We start from the raw sequence: 16,420 nt of genomic DNA, 5'->3' as shown, positions 1-16,420 counted from the left end.
GACACAGGCAAACCCCTTAACAGATACCGACAGCTAAATTCACAATGACACAATGACATCGACAAAGAACTCTCCGTTGCACCGACACACACCTCAGCGTGTCACTCTCACACACACCGTGACCATGACATATCTCTCACCGTGGAAATGACATACCCTTCCCTTTGCGACCAGCACACCCCACACCATGACACCGTGACACGTCATTGTGTCCCGGTACACCTCTCGCCGGGGCACATAAACTCCTGTCACAGTGACAGTGACACGTTCCTCACAGCAACTCGGACATGCCCCGCACGAAACTGACGCAAACCCCTAAGGTAACAACGAAACCTTCACCGGGACATTGATAGACCCCTCAGCGTGACACAGACACGCCCCTCAAGGTGACGCCGATGCCTCTCACTGTACCCACAGCACATCCTTCACTGTGACACCCTTCACCGTGACACTGACACAACACTCTCTGTGACACGTTCGGTAGCGTGACGCTGACTCACTGTCACTGTAAACGCTAAACATCCTTCACCATCTCTCTCAGTGTCACAGATTCGTCAGTCTAAGGAAACCTGCCACCGAAACTACCATGAGTTAAACTCAACCCTTCAATCCAAGCTTTCTGCGCTCAACTCTAATCTGTCCGATCTTAAACGAATGCACAGCGATCTCCGTCACCAGTTCACTGAGATGGAAACGAAGTACAGATCTGTCAACGAAACCAAGGCTCAGATCTGTGAATTGTTGACCAGCAGAAGAGGTGAGTCATCATCCCCCTCTTTCACCCGGTCGTCATCACAGGGCAGGCATGGAGAGAGGAAGCGTCACGCTAGGTTTGACCCGGTGAGTGTGTTATGGGGCTGCGTGTAGGATGTCTGTCCCCTGAAGTGTGTTTTGGCACCGTGGACAGATCGTTTCACTTTGAATCCGGGAGTGTTCGACGAGACGGTGCAGCTGGGCTTCGCTGTGTGTCTGAATCTGGGACTGTGTGATGGGATCGTGGTGAGACAGCTTCCGTCTGTGTCTGAATCCCAGAGTGATGAATGGGACGGAACAGAGGGAACATCACTCTGCGTCTTAATCTGGGTGCTTGTGATGGGACAGTGTGGAAGGAGCTTCACTCTGTGACTGACTCCCGGAGTGGGTATTGGGATCGTAGAGAGACAGCGTCTGTATCTGACTCCGGGACTGTGTGAGCGGACAGTGTAGAGCGACGTTCATTCTATGTATCACCGGATTGTGTGATTGAATGTTGTGGAGCGACTCTGAAGCCGTCAGTGTGCCATGGGAGAGCGGGGGTGGAACTGCGCTTTGTGCATGAGAACAGCTGAGCTTGATGGGACGGTTGAGAGAGATCTTCACTCTGTGACTCGCCAGGAGGTGTGTGATGTAGGGACGGCGTAAGGAGGGAGATTTATACTGTGATAGGCTCGGGAATGTGTGATGGGTCGGTGTGGAGGCAGCTTCCCTCTGTGTCTGACCCCTGCAGCGTGTGATTGGACGGTGTGGGAGGGGGGGAGGAGCATCGCCCGTTCTCTGACCCCTGTGTTATTTGATGTCACCGGGTAGAAAGAACATCATACTGTGTCTGACCACGGGAGCATGCGGCGGGATCGTGCAGAGAGTGTTTCATTTCCTCTCTGATCACGGGGAGTGTGTTGGGGTAGTGTGGAGGGAGGCTCACTCTGTTTTTGTGCGCAGGACTTCGTGATGGGTGAGCATGCAGTGAGCTTCACTCCACGTTTGATCAAAGGAGTGTGTGACAGTGTGGTGGAGAGAAAGCTTCTGTCTGAGACTGACCACGTTCTTGTGTGATGGGACAGTGTGGTAGGAGAATCACACTGTGTTTGACACTGGGAGAGTATAATGGGATCGTCAGACAATAGCTTCATTCTTCATCTATCCCTGAGAGTGTGTGACGTGACGTTGTGGATGGAACCCAAATTTCTGTCTGCCCAATCAGGAATGTGTGTGATTGAATGGTCTGCAGGGACCTTCACTCTATAACTGACACGGGAGGCTGTGATGGGACGGTGCCGAAGTAGTTTCATTGCGATTCTGACCTCGGGAGTGTGTGATGGGATGGTGTAGGGGGAGGTTCGCTCTGTATCTGACCCCGGGTGTGTATGATCTAATAGTATAAGGGATTTCCACTGCATGTTGAACCCTGGATTCTGTGATGGGACAGTGCTAAAGGAGAGTCCCTCAGTGTTTGGCAACGGGTTGCGTGATTGGAAATTGCGTAGGGATCTAATTCATATATCTCACCCCGGGAGTGTGTGACGGTACGGTAGGGAGTGAAATTCTATTTCTGTCTGTCCCTCAGGATCTCTGTGATAGTATGTCAGAAAGGAGCTTTTAACTGACTCCCGAAGTTTGTGATGGGGCGTAATTAAGGGAGGTACACTTGTTCAGGGGTCCCACGAATGTGTAATTGGGTGCCGTGGCGGGAGTTTCAATTTGTGTCCGACAGCAGGAGAGTGTGATGGGTCGGTGTGAACGAGCTTCAGTTTGATTCTGCCGAAGGGAATATGTGATAGAAGGGTTTGAGGGTAGTTTGTATTTGACCCCGGGAACATATAATGGGACAGTTTCGGGGGAGTCTCACACTGTGTCTGACCCCGGGAGTGTGTGATGGGACGGTGTGGAGGGAGATTCACTCTGTGTATGACCCCGGGAGTGTGTGATGGGACAGTGTGGAGGGAGATTCACTCTGTGTCTGACACAGTGTGTTTGCGATGGGATGCTATGCAGGGAGCATCACTCTGTGTCTAACCCCAGGAATGAGCATTGGGAGAGTGAGGAGGGAACTTCACTCTATCTTTTAACGGAGTGTCTGATGCGGCAGTGTAATACGGAGCTCACACTGGGTGAAACCTATGGGAGTGTGATGGGACTGTATTGAGGGAGTGTAACTCTGCGTCTGAACTCTGTCGACTGTGACAGGATGATGTGGAAGGAGCTTCACTTTGTGACTGACACAGTGTGCGTGTGATGGAATGTTATCGAGGGATCATCACTTATATCTGACCACTGGGCGGTGTGGAGGGAGATTCACTGTGTGTCTGACCCCACGAGTGTGTGACGTGACCGTGTGGAAACAGCTTCACTCTGGGTCTGACCACTGGAGTATGTGATTGGACGGTGTGGAGGAAGCTTCACTCTGTTTCTAACAGGAGTGTGTGCTGGGACGGTCTGGTGGGAGCACCACTGTGACCGACCCAAGGATTGTGTGATGGGACAGTGTGGAGGGAGATTCATGCAGTGTCTGCCCCCTTTGGTATGCGATATGACAGGGTAGAGGAAGATTCACTGTGTCTGACGCTGGGAGTGTGTGATGAAACGATATGGAGAGAGCTCCTTTCTGTGTCTGAATCTGGGAATGTGTGACGAGAGGGTGTCGAGGGAGCGTCACTGTGGTTCTGACCCCGGGATTGTGCGATCGGACGGTGTGGTGGGAGCTTCACTCTGTGTCTGACCACGGGAGTGTGTGATGAGACGGTAAGGAGGGATCCATTTTCTGTGTCTGACCCGGGAGTGTGTTAAGGGACCTGTGAGGACTGGGTTTCATTCTGTACTTGACCAGATGTGTGTGATGGGACGTTGAGGAGGGAACTTCACTCTGTGTATTACCCCGGGAGTATGTGATGAGACGGTGAGGAAGGATCCTTTTTCTGTGTCTGATCCGGAAGTGTGTTAAGGGACCTGTGAGGACTGGGTTTTACTCTGTATTTGACCAGGTGTGTGTGTGATGGGACGGTGTGCAGGGATCCGCTTTCTGTGTCTGACACACAGCGGATATAATGGACCGGACGCAGGGAGATTCACTGTTCCTTCTTCCTATTTTCCAGAGCAAGAGTGTTCCCAGGACTGGATCAGAAATGAAGGCGGCTGTTATTTTATAACCACGTTTATAATTCCCTACGATAAAGCAAGGCACTATTGTTCGGACACTGATTCTGAACTTCTTGAAATAAATTCAGCAGAAGAAGAGGTACGTGTCAGATCGACGGAAGATATATCCACACTAGAGTGAAGCTCCCTCCACACCGTTTCATCTCACACTTCCGGAGTCAGACGCAGAGTGAATCTCCCTACTTCTAGTCCCAGGATACACTCCCTGTGTCATAAACGGAGTGAATTTCCTTCACACCGTCCCGTCACACATTTCCGGGGTCAGACACAGAGTGAAGCTCCCTCCTCACCGTCATATCACATACTCCCGTGGTCGTACACAGAGTGAATCTCCTTCCATACGGTTTCATTACACAGTCCCGAGGTCAGATACAGAGTGAGGCTCCCTCCACACTGTGGCATCACATTCTCCTATGGTGAGACACAGAACTGAGCTCCTTCAATACCATTTCTTCAAACCCTCCAGGGGTCAGACAGAAAGGGATGCTCTTTAAATTTTGCTCGAATTCAATCGTTAATGATACCAATTTAATTTCATAGAATTTTGTTGTCAAAGCTGTCCGCGACCAAGAGAGTTCATATTGGATTGGAAAATGCAAAGACGGGTGAGATTTGGGATCTTTCATGTTTCTGAGAGAAAGTGGGTCGTCGGATTGATACAGGCTGCGAGAGGCGAGTAGGCAGTGGATTTATTTTGGGGACTGGCACAGGCTGCGGGAAGGTTGTGTGCAGTGATATTAGTTTGTGGTCAGACACGAGTTGCTAAAGGGAGTGGGCATTGGTACGGGTTTGGGCTCTGACAAGGGCTGTAGGGAGAGTGTGGGAAATCGGGACGTTATGGAGAGAGAGGAAGTTCTGCGGTGAGAGAATGGGCAATTGGATTTGTTTTGGGATCGACACGGACTGTTGGTAGAGAGTGTGCAGTAAAACTAATATAACCATATAACAATTACAGCACGGAAACAGGCCATCCCGGCCCTGCTAGTCCGTACCGAACGCTTACTCTCACATAGTTCCACCTACCTGCACTCAGCTCAGAACCCTCCATTCAATTCCTGTCCAAAACCTATCTATTTTACTTTCGAATGACAGAATCAATCCTGCCTCTACCACTTCTACTGGAAACTCTTTCCACACAGCTACCGCTCTCTGAGTAAAGAAGTGTTGCCCTTAAACTTTTGCCTGTTAACTCTCAACTCATGTCCTTTTGTTCGAATCTCCCATACTCTCAATGGAAAATGCCTATCTACGTCAACTTTACCTATCCCCCTAATAATTATAAATACCTCTATCAATTCCGCTCTCACCCTTCCACGCTCCAAAGAATAAAGACCGAACTTGTTCAACATTTCTCTGTAACTTCGGTGCTGAAACACAGGTAACATTCTAGTAAATCTCCTCTGTACTCCATCTATTTTGGTGACATGTTTCCTATAATTCGGTGACAGAACTGTACACAAAACTCCAAATTTGGCCTCACCAATGCCTTGTACAATTTTGACATTACATCCCAACTCCTATACTCATTGCTCTGATTTATAAAGGTCAGCATACCGAAAGCTTTCTTCACCATCCGATACTCATGAGGTTCTACTTTCAGGGAACCATGCACCATTATTCCTAGATCACTCTGTTCTGCTGCATTCCTCAATGCCTTAACATTTACCATGTATACCGTATTTTGATGAGTCCTACCAAAATGTAGCACCTCACTCTTATCAGCATAAACTCCAGCTGCCATCTTCCAGCACACTCCTTCTGTTGGCCTAAATCTCTGTACAAGATTTGAAAACCAACTTTATTGTCTACAACGGCACCTATCTTAGCATCATCTGCATACTTATTAATCCAATTTACCACCCCATCATCCAGATCATTAATGTATATGACAAACAACACTTGACTCAGTACAGATCCCTGAGGCACACCACTAGTCACTAGCCTCCAACGTGAGAAACAGTTATCCACCACTGCTCTCTGGCATCTCCCATCCAGCCACTGTTGAATCCATTTTACTACTTCAATATTAATGCCTAACGATTGAACCTTTCGAACTAACCTTCCGTGTGGAACTTTGTCAAAGGCCTTACTGAAGCCCTTATAGACAGTTTCCACTGCTTTTCCCTCGTCAGCTTTCCTCGTAACCCCTTCAAAAAGTTCAATAAGGTTTGTCAAACATGACCTTCCAAGCACAAATCTATGTTGATTGTTTTTAAACAGACCCTGTCTATCCAGATAATTATATATACCATCTCGAAGACTACTTTCCATTAGTTTACCCACCACCGACGTCAAACCTGCACGCTGATAATTTCTAGGTAAACTCTTAGATTCCTATTTAAACAATGGAACCACATGAACAATACGCCAATCCTCCGGCACCATCCCCGTTTTCTAAAGACATTTGAAATATTTCTCTCAGAGTCCCTGCTATTTCTACACTAACTTATCAGGACCCGGAGACTTATCCACCTTTTGTATTCTTTAAAAGATTCAGTACTTACTCTTCTGTAATCATCATAGCTTCCATAACTACCCTATTTGTGTGCCTTATTTTTATAATTCAATACCCTTGTCCTCATTCAATAACGATGAAAAGAAATTGGTCAGAATCTCCCCCATCTCTTTTGGCTCCACAAAGAGCTGTCCACACTGATTCTCTAAGGGATGAACTTCATCCTTCACTATCCTTTTGTTATTAATATAACTGCAGAAACACTTCGGATTTATTTTCACCTTACTTGCAAAGCAACCTCATATATTCTATTAGCTTACTAATTTCTTTCTTAAGAATCTTTTTATATTCTTTATATTCTTCGAGCACCTCATTTACTCCATGCTGCCTATATTTATTGTATATATCTCTCTTTTTCCGAATTAGGTTTCCAATATCCCTTGAAACCATGGCTGTATCAAACTCTTAAACTTTCCTTTCAACCTAACAGGAACATAAAAAATTCTGTACCTCAAGTTTTCAACTTTAAATGAACTCCATTTCTCTATTCCGATCTTCCCATAAAACAAATCGTCCCAATCCACTCCATCTAAATCCATTCGCATCTCCTCAAAGTTAGCCTATCTCCAATCAAAAATCTCAACTCTGGGTCCAGTTCTACTTTTCTCCATAATTATATTGAAACTATATTGAGTTACATGAAATATAACTCAGGGCTGTGCTAGGAAAGTGGGGTTGTGGGATATGTTGGGGTGCCACAGGTCAATGGCGAGGGAGGGTATCAGTGGTTTTGGGGACTGACTGCTGGAGGTGATTTGAAATTGTTTACCCCTCTTTGATAGGAAAGTGGCTTCGAATGTCCTGTTCCGGAAGTCCGGTGGAGACCCCGAATGCGGTAAATGTACAAATGACACTGAAGTGAAAGATTGCAGTCAGGTTCGTGCACGCTTCATCTGTGAGAAGTCCGAATTTTTGTATCCGGATATTTATGAAATGATAAAGGATCTCTGTCAACAACCAGTGAGACGGACTTGAATATAAAGATAAAATCCTCTTTCTCCCCCATTTCTCTTAACCACTCACACTACCCCTTCCGTACTGCTGCTCCTCACCCTTACCCTATTCTCATCTTCCATCGCAATCTTACTCACCATCTTGTCCTCACTTTACCCTCGTCCATCTAAAGTCCCTCTCCCATCCCTCTCTACTCCAGCCTCCAAAGTTTCATCCCCTTTTTCCTCTGTGTCCCTTTTATCTAAACCAACTCGCTCCCCGCTTCTATCTTTAGCTACTCTCACCTCAATCATGTGCGTTAATGTTCTCGATACCACAGTCCTGCGGAAATAGAGTGCACGCATTCGCCGTATCTGTGTCCCTCGTGGTTTTGTACACCTTTGTAAGGTCACCGAAAAATATCTCAGAATTCCCATCCTCGCTCCAAAACTCAGTCCCTCCTGTCCCGGCAGCATCCTCGGAAATCCCCCTCTGCAATCTTTCCAGTTCGTTGAAATTTTTCTCAGAGCAAGGCAAGCAGAACTGAACTCCATACTCCAAGTGCGGCCTGACCGACGTCATCTGCAACTGCAAAGTGACCTCCGACCCCCGTACTCAGTGTCCTGACTGATGAAGGCCAGCGTGTCAAATGTCCTGTCCACCTGTATCGCATCTTTTCTACCGGATTCACGGTCTGTTTTATTATCTGTGACTTAGACCACCGGAGATTTGTTCTTCTGAAGAAACAGTAGGGCGCAAATATGTAAAATTAACGTCAAATGCAAAATGTTAATAAATGCCGCAAAAATGTGGAGGTGTTGCTGATGTGTTCAAGAGTATGTCGGCGGAGGGGAAGAAGGTGTTCCTGGTTCATTGAGTTTTCAGTCTCCTGTTCGTCGTCAACCCTCCTTCCCAGACGACCATCCTCGTCACCGTCAGCCACGACTTCCGCTACAGTCCTCCCCGTTTCCGCCACCGCTGTCTTGTTCCACACCATGACCCCTCCGTCCCCTACACTCCGTGCTGTCTCCGTTATCTCCTCCTGCCCCAATACGGCTCTCCTTCTCCCCGTCTCCCTGACCCACTCTACCCCGAGCAGGTTCTCCACGATTCCGTTAACCCTCTCCCTGCTCTACACGTCGCCCTCTCTCTCTGTTTATATGGAATTATGCGGAGGGGGGGGGTGTGGTGACGTCTGTAGTTACACCACCCAGCCCCCTTTCCACCGGATATCGATCTCTTGTTTCTGAGCCTCTGCCCTGTTCTGTGTGAACTGGCCGATCGTTTGGTTCGATGACACTTCATCCCCGTGACTGATATCTCACCACCACGGCCGTGCTCCAACCAAAACCACCCCCTCTTCCACTTCTCTCCTGTTCCCTGCACATCCTCTGAACACAAAGACACACACATTCTCCGAGCCGGACTCACAATTCAAGACTTCAGGAAGGGCGAAGTTTTGGGGATTGGTGATAGGGAAGGAGCTTCGGAATATTGGAGTTACTGAAGGGACCCGGGGGTGTAAGCTTCGGTTTGTTTCTGAACCCGGGCGTGTGCGATTGGGTGGTCCGGAGAAAGCGTCACCCAGTGTCTAACTTCAGAACAGTGTGATGCGACTGTGTGGAGGGAGTACACTCTATGCTTGACCCCGGGGGTATGTGATGGGTCAGTGTGGAAGGAGCTTCACTGTGTCTGAACAAGAGAGTGTGTGATTGAATGGTGTGGAGGGAGTTTTACTCAGCGTCTGACCCCGGAAGTGTATGTTATGACGGTCTGGAGGGAGATGCACTCTGTGTCTGACCTCGATGGTGTGTGTTGGGACGGTGTGGAGAGATTTTCACTCAGTGTTGGAATGTGTGTGTGTGTGTGTGTGTGTGTGTGTGTGTGTGTGTGTGTGTGTGTGTGTGTGTGTGTGTGTGTGTGTGTGTGTGTGTGTGTGTGTGTGAGTGAGATGAGCCAGATGATAGATAAGAGGGAAAGAGTGGCGGGAATTTGGATTTGAGTGGAAGTATGAGGGTTTATCTCTTTGAATCTTCAAGGAGGAGATTCCTGGGTGAGAGAAGGCACAGAACTGTTATTTGATTTGTTTTCAGTTTAATTATTGTTTCTTTCTTTATAATCGCAAAGTCAGAGCAGTCGCAACGTCTGGCAGGAGAGTTGAATGTTCCTTTGCGAGATGTGGGAAGGCAGGGAGACCTCAAGAGTTCCTGACAACTTCACCTGTAAGAAGGTCACCCAGCTGTACCTTCTAACACTCTGCGTTACGGAGTTGAAACTGGAACTGAATGAACTCGGGATCATTCGGAATGCCTAGGGGGTGATAGGGAGGACATATAGAGATGTATTTACACACAATGCGTAGGATACAGGAAATTGGGTGTCAGTCAGGAAGGTGAAAGGGGTTAAACAGCCAGAGCCAGTGCAGAGACCCCTTGTGGCCAACCTGCTCAATAACAGGTAGACCACTTTGGATACTTCTGGATGGGAGGAGAGAGGTGAGAATGACCAAGCAGGGGAATGTCTCACCGGTCAGGTCTCTGGCACTGACTATGGTTCTGTGGCTCTGCAGGGAAGCGGGTGAAATATGGCGAACTGTATCGACAGAGTTGCCTTTGTTAGGGGAGTGGAAAAAAATCTACTGTGGTACAAGAGCGAGATTCCTCGATAAGATGCGTTCCGTATCGTCGCCAGTATATTGGTAGGAAAGGGGAACCGGTTCTGCAAGCTTATGTATGTGCAGGTGTGGCCAAAATTAGAAAGGACGTTCAGTTTAAAATGTGGCTCAAATGTTAGGGTTGGAACCAGGTCTTCGGATGTGTGAATCACTGGGCTCTCTTCCTCGGAAGGTGCGACCTCTACAGACGAGACGGTTTCATTTCATTTCAATTCAATGCAATTTAAGTTTATTTGCAATTCTATCACACGTGACGCTCAGGGCCAAGCTGCTAAACACAATCCCAATTGTCACACGAGGCACAAAGCATACATAATATGTATAAAATAGAAAGACTGCAAGCATATGCAGGATATCAGTGAACTACTCTCACGCATAATGCACACGCGCACACAAGCACGCGCGCGCACACATATTTATATATAAGCACCTTGAGGTCCAAGGCACTTTATAAACCACCGAAATCTACAAGCTACAATAGCTGAGCTTGTCTTCTGCCAAACGAACACTGGGGGCAGCACAGAGTCCTGCCTGGAAGCAGCGGCACTCCGGCCCATGTTGTGCAACTCCTTCATTTTCTCCGCCATCGAGCAACTCTCTCAGTTTACACCAGAACCGGAGTGGAACTAATATCCCAGCGCGAAAGTTTGCAATTAAAAATGGGGTTGTTGTGGTGTTTAAGCTAGAATTGCATGGGGATGATAACCAGAATGATTGAACAGATAGTTGAGACATTGTTGGGACAAATGTTGTTAAGACTTAAGAGAAAGTCAACACGCCTGCTGGGTCTCATTTTCTGAGCTGCGTACGTTTCAAAGCAGTAAGTATTGTACGAAAGGCAGATGAGCTCAGGGTGGGGGTCAACGTCTGGAAACACGATAGTTTAGCCATTAGTAAGACTTGGTTGCTGGAGGGGCAGGTCTGTTAGCTCAACCTTCCAGTTAACCGCTGTTTTAGTCGTGCTTATATTTGTATAATTTAGGCTGAGGCGAGGAGTTAAATGTGGAACAGAGGAATAAGAAAATTATGAACTCATTCATGGGGCTACATTATCGACCACCGACAGTCTGGGGGTTTAGAGGAACAAATCTGTGGAGAGTTTGGTGTCTGTTGTAAGAGACGTCAGATTGTGCCATTTGGGTGATTTTAACATTCTTGGTATTGACTGTGAGTCTCATACTGTGAAAGGACCACTGGCATAGTCTTCTTAATCAGTTAAGAAAGTTTCCTGAATCAGTAGATAGAAAGTCCCAATGAGAGAATGCAAAACTTGTTGTCATCCTACGAATAGGACAGGCCAGGGGACAGAAGATTGTGTAATGGGACTACTTTCCCTCTAGTGATGGTAATGTCATTATTAGATATAGGGTTATTATGGAAAAGGATAGGTTTAAACTCGAGTTTAGTTGTTTTTTGAAGTTTATAACAATACAAGACGCAAATAGACCAGATAGCCTGAATCTTGCACCCCCAGGGTGGAAAGGTCTAATACCAGAGGACCTGCATTAAGGTGAGAGAGGTATCGCTCAAAGGTGATGAGTTTGGCAAGTGTTTGTTGTCAGAGCGATCGGCGGGTGATTGGAAAATGCTGGCAACAATGGTGGTGGAGGGAAATCCATAGAGGCGTTTAAGTGCCTCTTTATCCGGCACGTGGGTGCGCAGGAAATGGAGGGAGACGGATGTTGTGACGGCAGAAAAAACTCGGTATAATTGGTATATCACAACTCTTGGACCGAAGGGTCTGCTCTGTTGTGTGATTCACGTTCTCTGCTCTGCAGAAAGAGCAGAGTGATTTGAGCTCATCGGGTGGGAAGAGCAGGAGGTTGGATAGAACAAGGAACTCGACGATTTATCGACAAACAGAGGGAACGACTGATGGCATCGGCTGTGAAAGACACACACCGACTCCATCTTCAAAGGGACACTGAAAAAACCCTTACAGTGTTTCGGTGTCTCCGACACAACCCCCGTCGTGATACGAACATGCCCCTCACTGTCAGACCCACACACTGACAACCCTGCACTGCAACAAGGAAACCTCCTCGCTGTGTGCATAACACCCTCCCTCCACAAACCCCCTCCCTGAATCCCTAAAACACTCCCTCTCCATCACTACTTATCGTCCGCCTCACACATTCCCTCCAGTACAATACTCCCGTCTCCGTCACCCGTCCCTCCCTTACAAGCTGCCCCGTCTCCGTGACACCGTCCCTACCCTGCACCCATTCTCCGTCTGGGTCATCCCCAACATTCACTACGCCCCTCCCCGTCCGCGTGACCCACCCCATCACTTAAACCCCAACCCGTCTTCGTCAACCTCTCCTTCTCCTGCACTACTCCCTTTCTCTGTCACACACTGCTCACACAACACCGATTCACTTTCATTCAGTCCCCTTCCCTTACAGGCTTCCACGTCTCCGTGACCTATTCCTTCCCCTGCACACGTCTCGTCTCCCTTAATCCCCTACCTTCCTGTGGCACCTCCCACGTCTCCGTTACCTCCTCAATCCCCTAAAACTATCCCCATCTCGGTCGCCGCCCCATTCGCCTCCCTTACTGCGTTCACAGGCAATTGTGGGGACTATGACGGAGAGATGACGTCTGTTGCTGCAACCACTGCCTGCCGCCGTGTATCTATCACCAGGTCCTGAGCGTCTCCACAACTATACATGCACAGACCGGCCGTATGGTTCCAGCACCACTTGAATCAGTGGCTGCAATCTCACCACACTTTCTCTGTCCTCCCCTCTCCTCCTCTTCTTCCCTCTTCCATCAGCACAGAATCCAGTCACACACACACTCCATCTCCCAGAGTCACACACAGTTCGAGAGCACTGGAACGCCGAAGTGCTGGGTGTTGGTGAGTGGGGAGACCGGGGAAGGGAGGGAACTGCGCACTGTTTCTGACTCCAGTACCTCACATGTCCTACCCCAGGAATAGGACGCGATACTATTTAGGCTTTCGACAAGCCGTGTTCTGACGAAGATGTACTTGGAAAATTGGAGCCTAAGCGCTGATTAACCTCATTGGAAAAGGGAACGGATTATTCGATGAGTAGTGAGAGGATGTGAAGGAGAGAGGGACTTTGGTGCACAAGGCTTGGGAGTCCACACTGTGAATGGGACAGGGTGCCAGCGATTGCAATTGGACACTGCAGATGCGCTTCCGGTGACACTGCCATACACCCCACCGTGACAGCGACTCGTCTTTCATCGTGACTCCAGTGCATCAACTCGCCCTGCCTCGAAGCACTGACACCCTCTTCCCCGTCTACATTAACCCCTTCCCTCCATAAACACCTCCAATCTCCCCTTCCGCTTTATAAAATTATAAAACGTTTTAGTGTCCTTCTTTATGTGAGGGGATGTGTTGGTATCACGGTGAATCAGCTTATAGTGACGATTCAGCTTACAGAGAGGAGGTGCAGCGGCCAACGGACTGACGCAAAGTCAACAACCTGTCTCTAAATATGAAGAAAACAAAAGAGAAGGTTGTTGACTTCAGGAGGGCACGGAGCGACAACTCCCCGCTGAACATCGACGGCCCCTCGGTAGAGATCGTAAAGAACACCAAATTTCATTGTGCTAACCTGACGTAAAATCAGATTGTGCGGGGTTTTGGCTGGGGAGTTGCAGTTGAACTAAACAGTGAGTGTGTGAAGGGATGGGAATAAGGAATTCACTCTGTGTCTGTACCAGAAAGAATGTGATGGGACAGTGTCGAGGGAGCATCACGTGTTTGACCACGGGGTCTGCCATGGGACGCTGTGGAGGGAGATTCACTCTGTGTCTGACCCCGGGAGTGTGTGATGGGATGGTGTGGAGGGAGATTCACTCTGTGTCTGACCCCGGGAGTGTGTGATGGGACGGTGTGGAGGGAACTGCACTCTGTCTCTGACCCCGGGAGTGTGTGATGGGACGGTGTGGAGGGAACTGCACTCTGTGTCTGATCCCGGGAGTGTGTCATGGGACGGTGTGGAGGGAACTGCACTCTGTGTCTGACCACGGGAGTCTGTCATGGGGCGGTGTGGAAGGTGATACCATCTGTTTCTGGCGCCGGGAGCGTGTGAATCGACGGTATGGAGGGGGATTCACTCTGTGTCTGACCCCGGAGTGTGTGATGAGACGGTGTGGAGAGAGATTCACTCTGAGTCTGACCCTGAGAGTGTGTGATGGGACGATGTGGAGGGGGATTCACTCTGTGTCTGACCCCGGGAGTGTGTTATGGGACGGTGCGGAGGGAGATTCACTCTGAGTCTGACCCCGAGAGTGTGTGATGGGACGATGTGGAGTGGGATTCACTCTGTGTCTGACCCCGGGAGTACGTGATGGGACGGTTTGGAGGGAGGTGAGTGGTGGGACAGTGTGGGGGGAGATTTAGTCTGTGTCTGAAACAGGAAAAGTGTGATGGGACGGTGTGGAGGGAGCTTCACTCGGAATCTGATGGGACGGGCTGTTGAGATATCCACTCCGACTCTGAGTGGGAGCTTCATTCCTTTTCCAAAACGTTCAGATAGCGGGGAGGGAGCTTCACTCCTTGTTTGACTCCGAACGTGTGTGATGTAATGTTGTTCAGGGAGCTTCACTCAGCGTCTGACTCTGGGTGTGTATGATGGGATGGTATTGAGGAGTTTGGCTGAGGGTCTGACTGACGGTCTCAGAGACTCATATATATTTTCCCCTTGGGACAACCTCCAATCAGAGTTCAGGAGCGGGAAATGTGTGCATTATAAACCAGTGCCTCGCATTTGTTTGAACAACAACCGATCCGCAAGGCGGGTTCATCAGCAAGAGAAAATAAAGATAGAAACATAGGAACATAGAAAACCTACAGCATAATGCACGCACTTCGGCCCACAAAGTTGTGCCGAACACGTTCCTACCTTAGAAATTACTAGGCTTACCGATAGCCCTCTATTTTTCTAAGCTCCATCAACCTATCCAAAAGTTTCTTAAAAGACCCTATCGTGTCCGCCTCTACCACCGTTGCCGGCAGCCCATTCCACACACTCACCACTCTCTGAGTAAAAAACTTACCCCTGACATCTCCTCTGTGCCTACTCCCCGGCACCTTAAACCTGTGTTCTCTTGTGGCAACCATTTCAGCCGCGGGAAAAAGCTGACTATCCACACGATCAATGTCTCTCATCATCTTGTCGTTATACGATGACTCTCTGTCAGGTCATATTGGGAGGAAAATAGACCGAATGTTCAGTTCGCAGGAAACTGGGTGACGGTCCGGAGATTCAAAGGGGTTAACCATCCAGGCCCAGTACAGCGTCCCCCTGTGGCCAAGCGGCTCAATAACAGGTACACCAGTTTGTCTGCTTCTGGCCGGGAGAGACAGGTTAAAATGGCCAAGTGGAGACAGATCTCACAGGTCAGGACGACACATGAACATCCATGAATACAGCCAACGGTGTCAGCGTTACTCCAGAAACAAGGTGCAAAATAAATTGTCAGCATTCAAACACGGCAGAAGGCACAAAATATATTTCTGAAATAGAAAAAAATACCAACATAGTTTGAGGCCCTTGGTCAACTGAATACCACTGATATCTGCAGTCGACCACAACAGAGTCTGTCTTCTGCCGAGCGAACACTGGGGGTCAGCACAGACTCCTGCCTGGAGGCCACGCCACACCGCCCCACCGTGCGCAGCTCCTTCACTTCCTCTGCCAGCGAGCAACTCTCTCAGTTTACACAACAACTTGAGTTGAAATAATATCTCAGCGGGATTTTCTGGCATAAAAGAGGGCATAAAACTAGAGTTACAGGGGGGTGAAACCCGTAATGCCATCACAGATAGAAGAAAGGTTGTTGAGACAGATGTAGGTAAGACCTCAGACAAAGTCAGGAAGTAAAAGGTTGATCCAGCTGGGACCCATGTTCTGAGCTGTGTACGTTTCAATGCAGGAAGTATTGTACGAAAGGCAGGTGAGCTCAGGGCAGGGGCCAACGTCTGGCAGTATGAGATTGTAGCCAATAGTGAGACTTGGTTGCAGGAGAGGCAGGACCATTAGCTTAATATTCCGGGTTTCGGCTGTTTTAGTCGCGCTAATGAGCAAATAAATCAAAGGTGAGGGGCGGCTTTACAGTCAGGGAAAATGTCGCGGCGGTGCTCAGTCAGGACATACTGGGCAACCCGTCCTGGTGAGGTTTTTTTGGGAAGAACTCAGGAATAAAAAGGCATGAATTCGATCATGGGGCGATATTTTCAATCACCTAATATTCCGGGTGATTCAGAGGAACAAATCTGTTGAGAAACATAAGGTTGTGATATTGCGTGATTTTAACAGGTGTTAACTGTGAGCTCCATACCGTGAAAGGACGACTGCGGTAGTTTCTCAAATGTCTTTAAGAATGTTTCCTTAATAAATAGGTAG

At 48.5% G+C, this 16,420-nt stretch overlaps 1 protein-coding gene across 1 annotated transcript; it reads left to right on the top strand.

Moving 5' to 3' along the window:
• The first annotated feature begins 654 nt into the window (after positions 1 to 654).
• On the top strand, positions 655 to 7,430 carry LOC140720439 (C-type lectin domain family 7 member A-like). The gene is made up of 4 exons (XM_073035291.1): positions 655 to 757; positions 3,849 to 3,991; positions 4,453 to 4,517; positions 7,210 to 7,430. Exons 1-4 carry the CDS (start codon positions 655 to 657, stop codon positions 7,400 to 7,402), a joined length of 504 nt encoding a protein of 167 aa, XP_072891392.1. The 3' UTR covers positions 7,403 to 7,430.
• Positions 7,431 to 16,420: the final 8,990 nt, after the last annotated feature.

The sequence above is a fragment of the Hemitrygon akajei genome, unplaced genomic scaffold, assembly GCF_048418815.1.
Source record: "Hemitrygon akajei unplaced genomic scaffold, sHemAka1.3 Scf000042, whole genome shotgun sequence".
In the NCBI taxonomy this organism is placed as follows: Eukaryota; Metazoa; Chordata; class Chondrichthyes; order Myliobatiformes; family Dasyatidae; genus Hemitrygon; species Hemitrygon akajei.
Note: the sequence above shows the minus strand (reverse complement) of the source record. Positions and strands in the feature narration are given on the sequence as shown.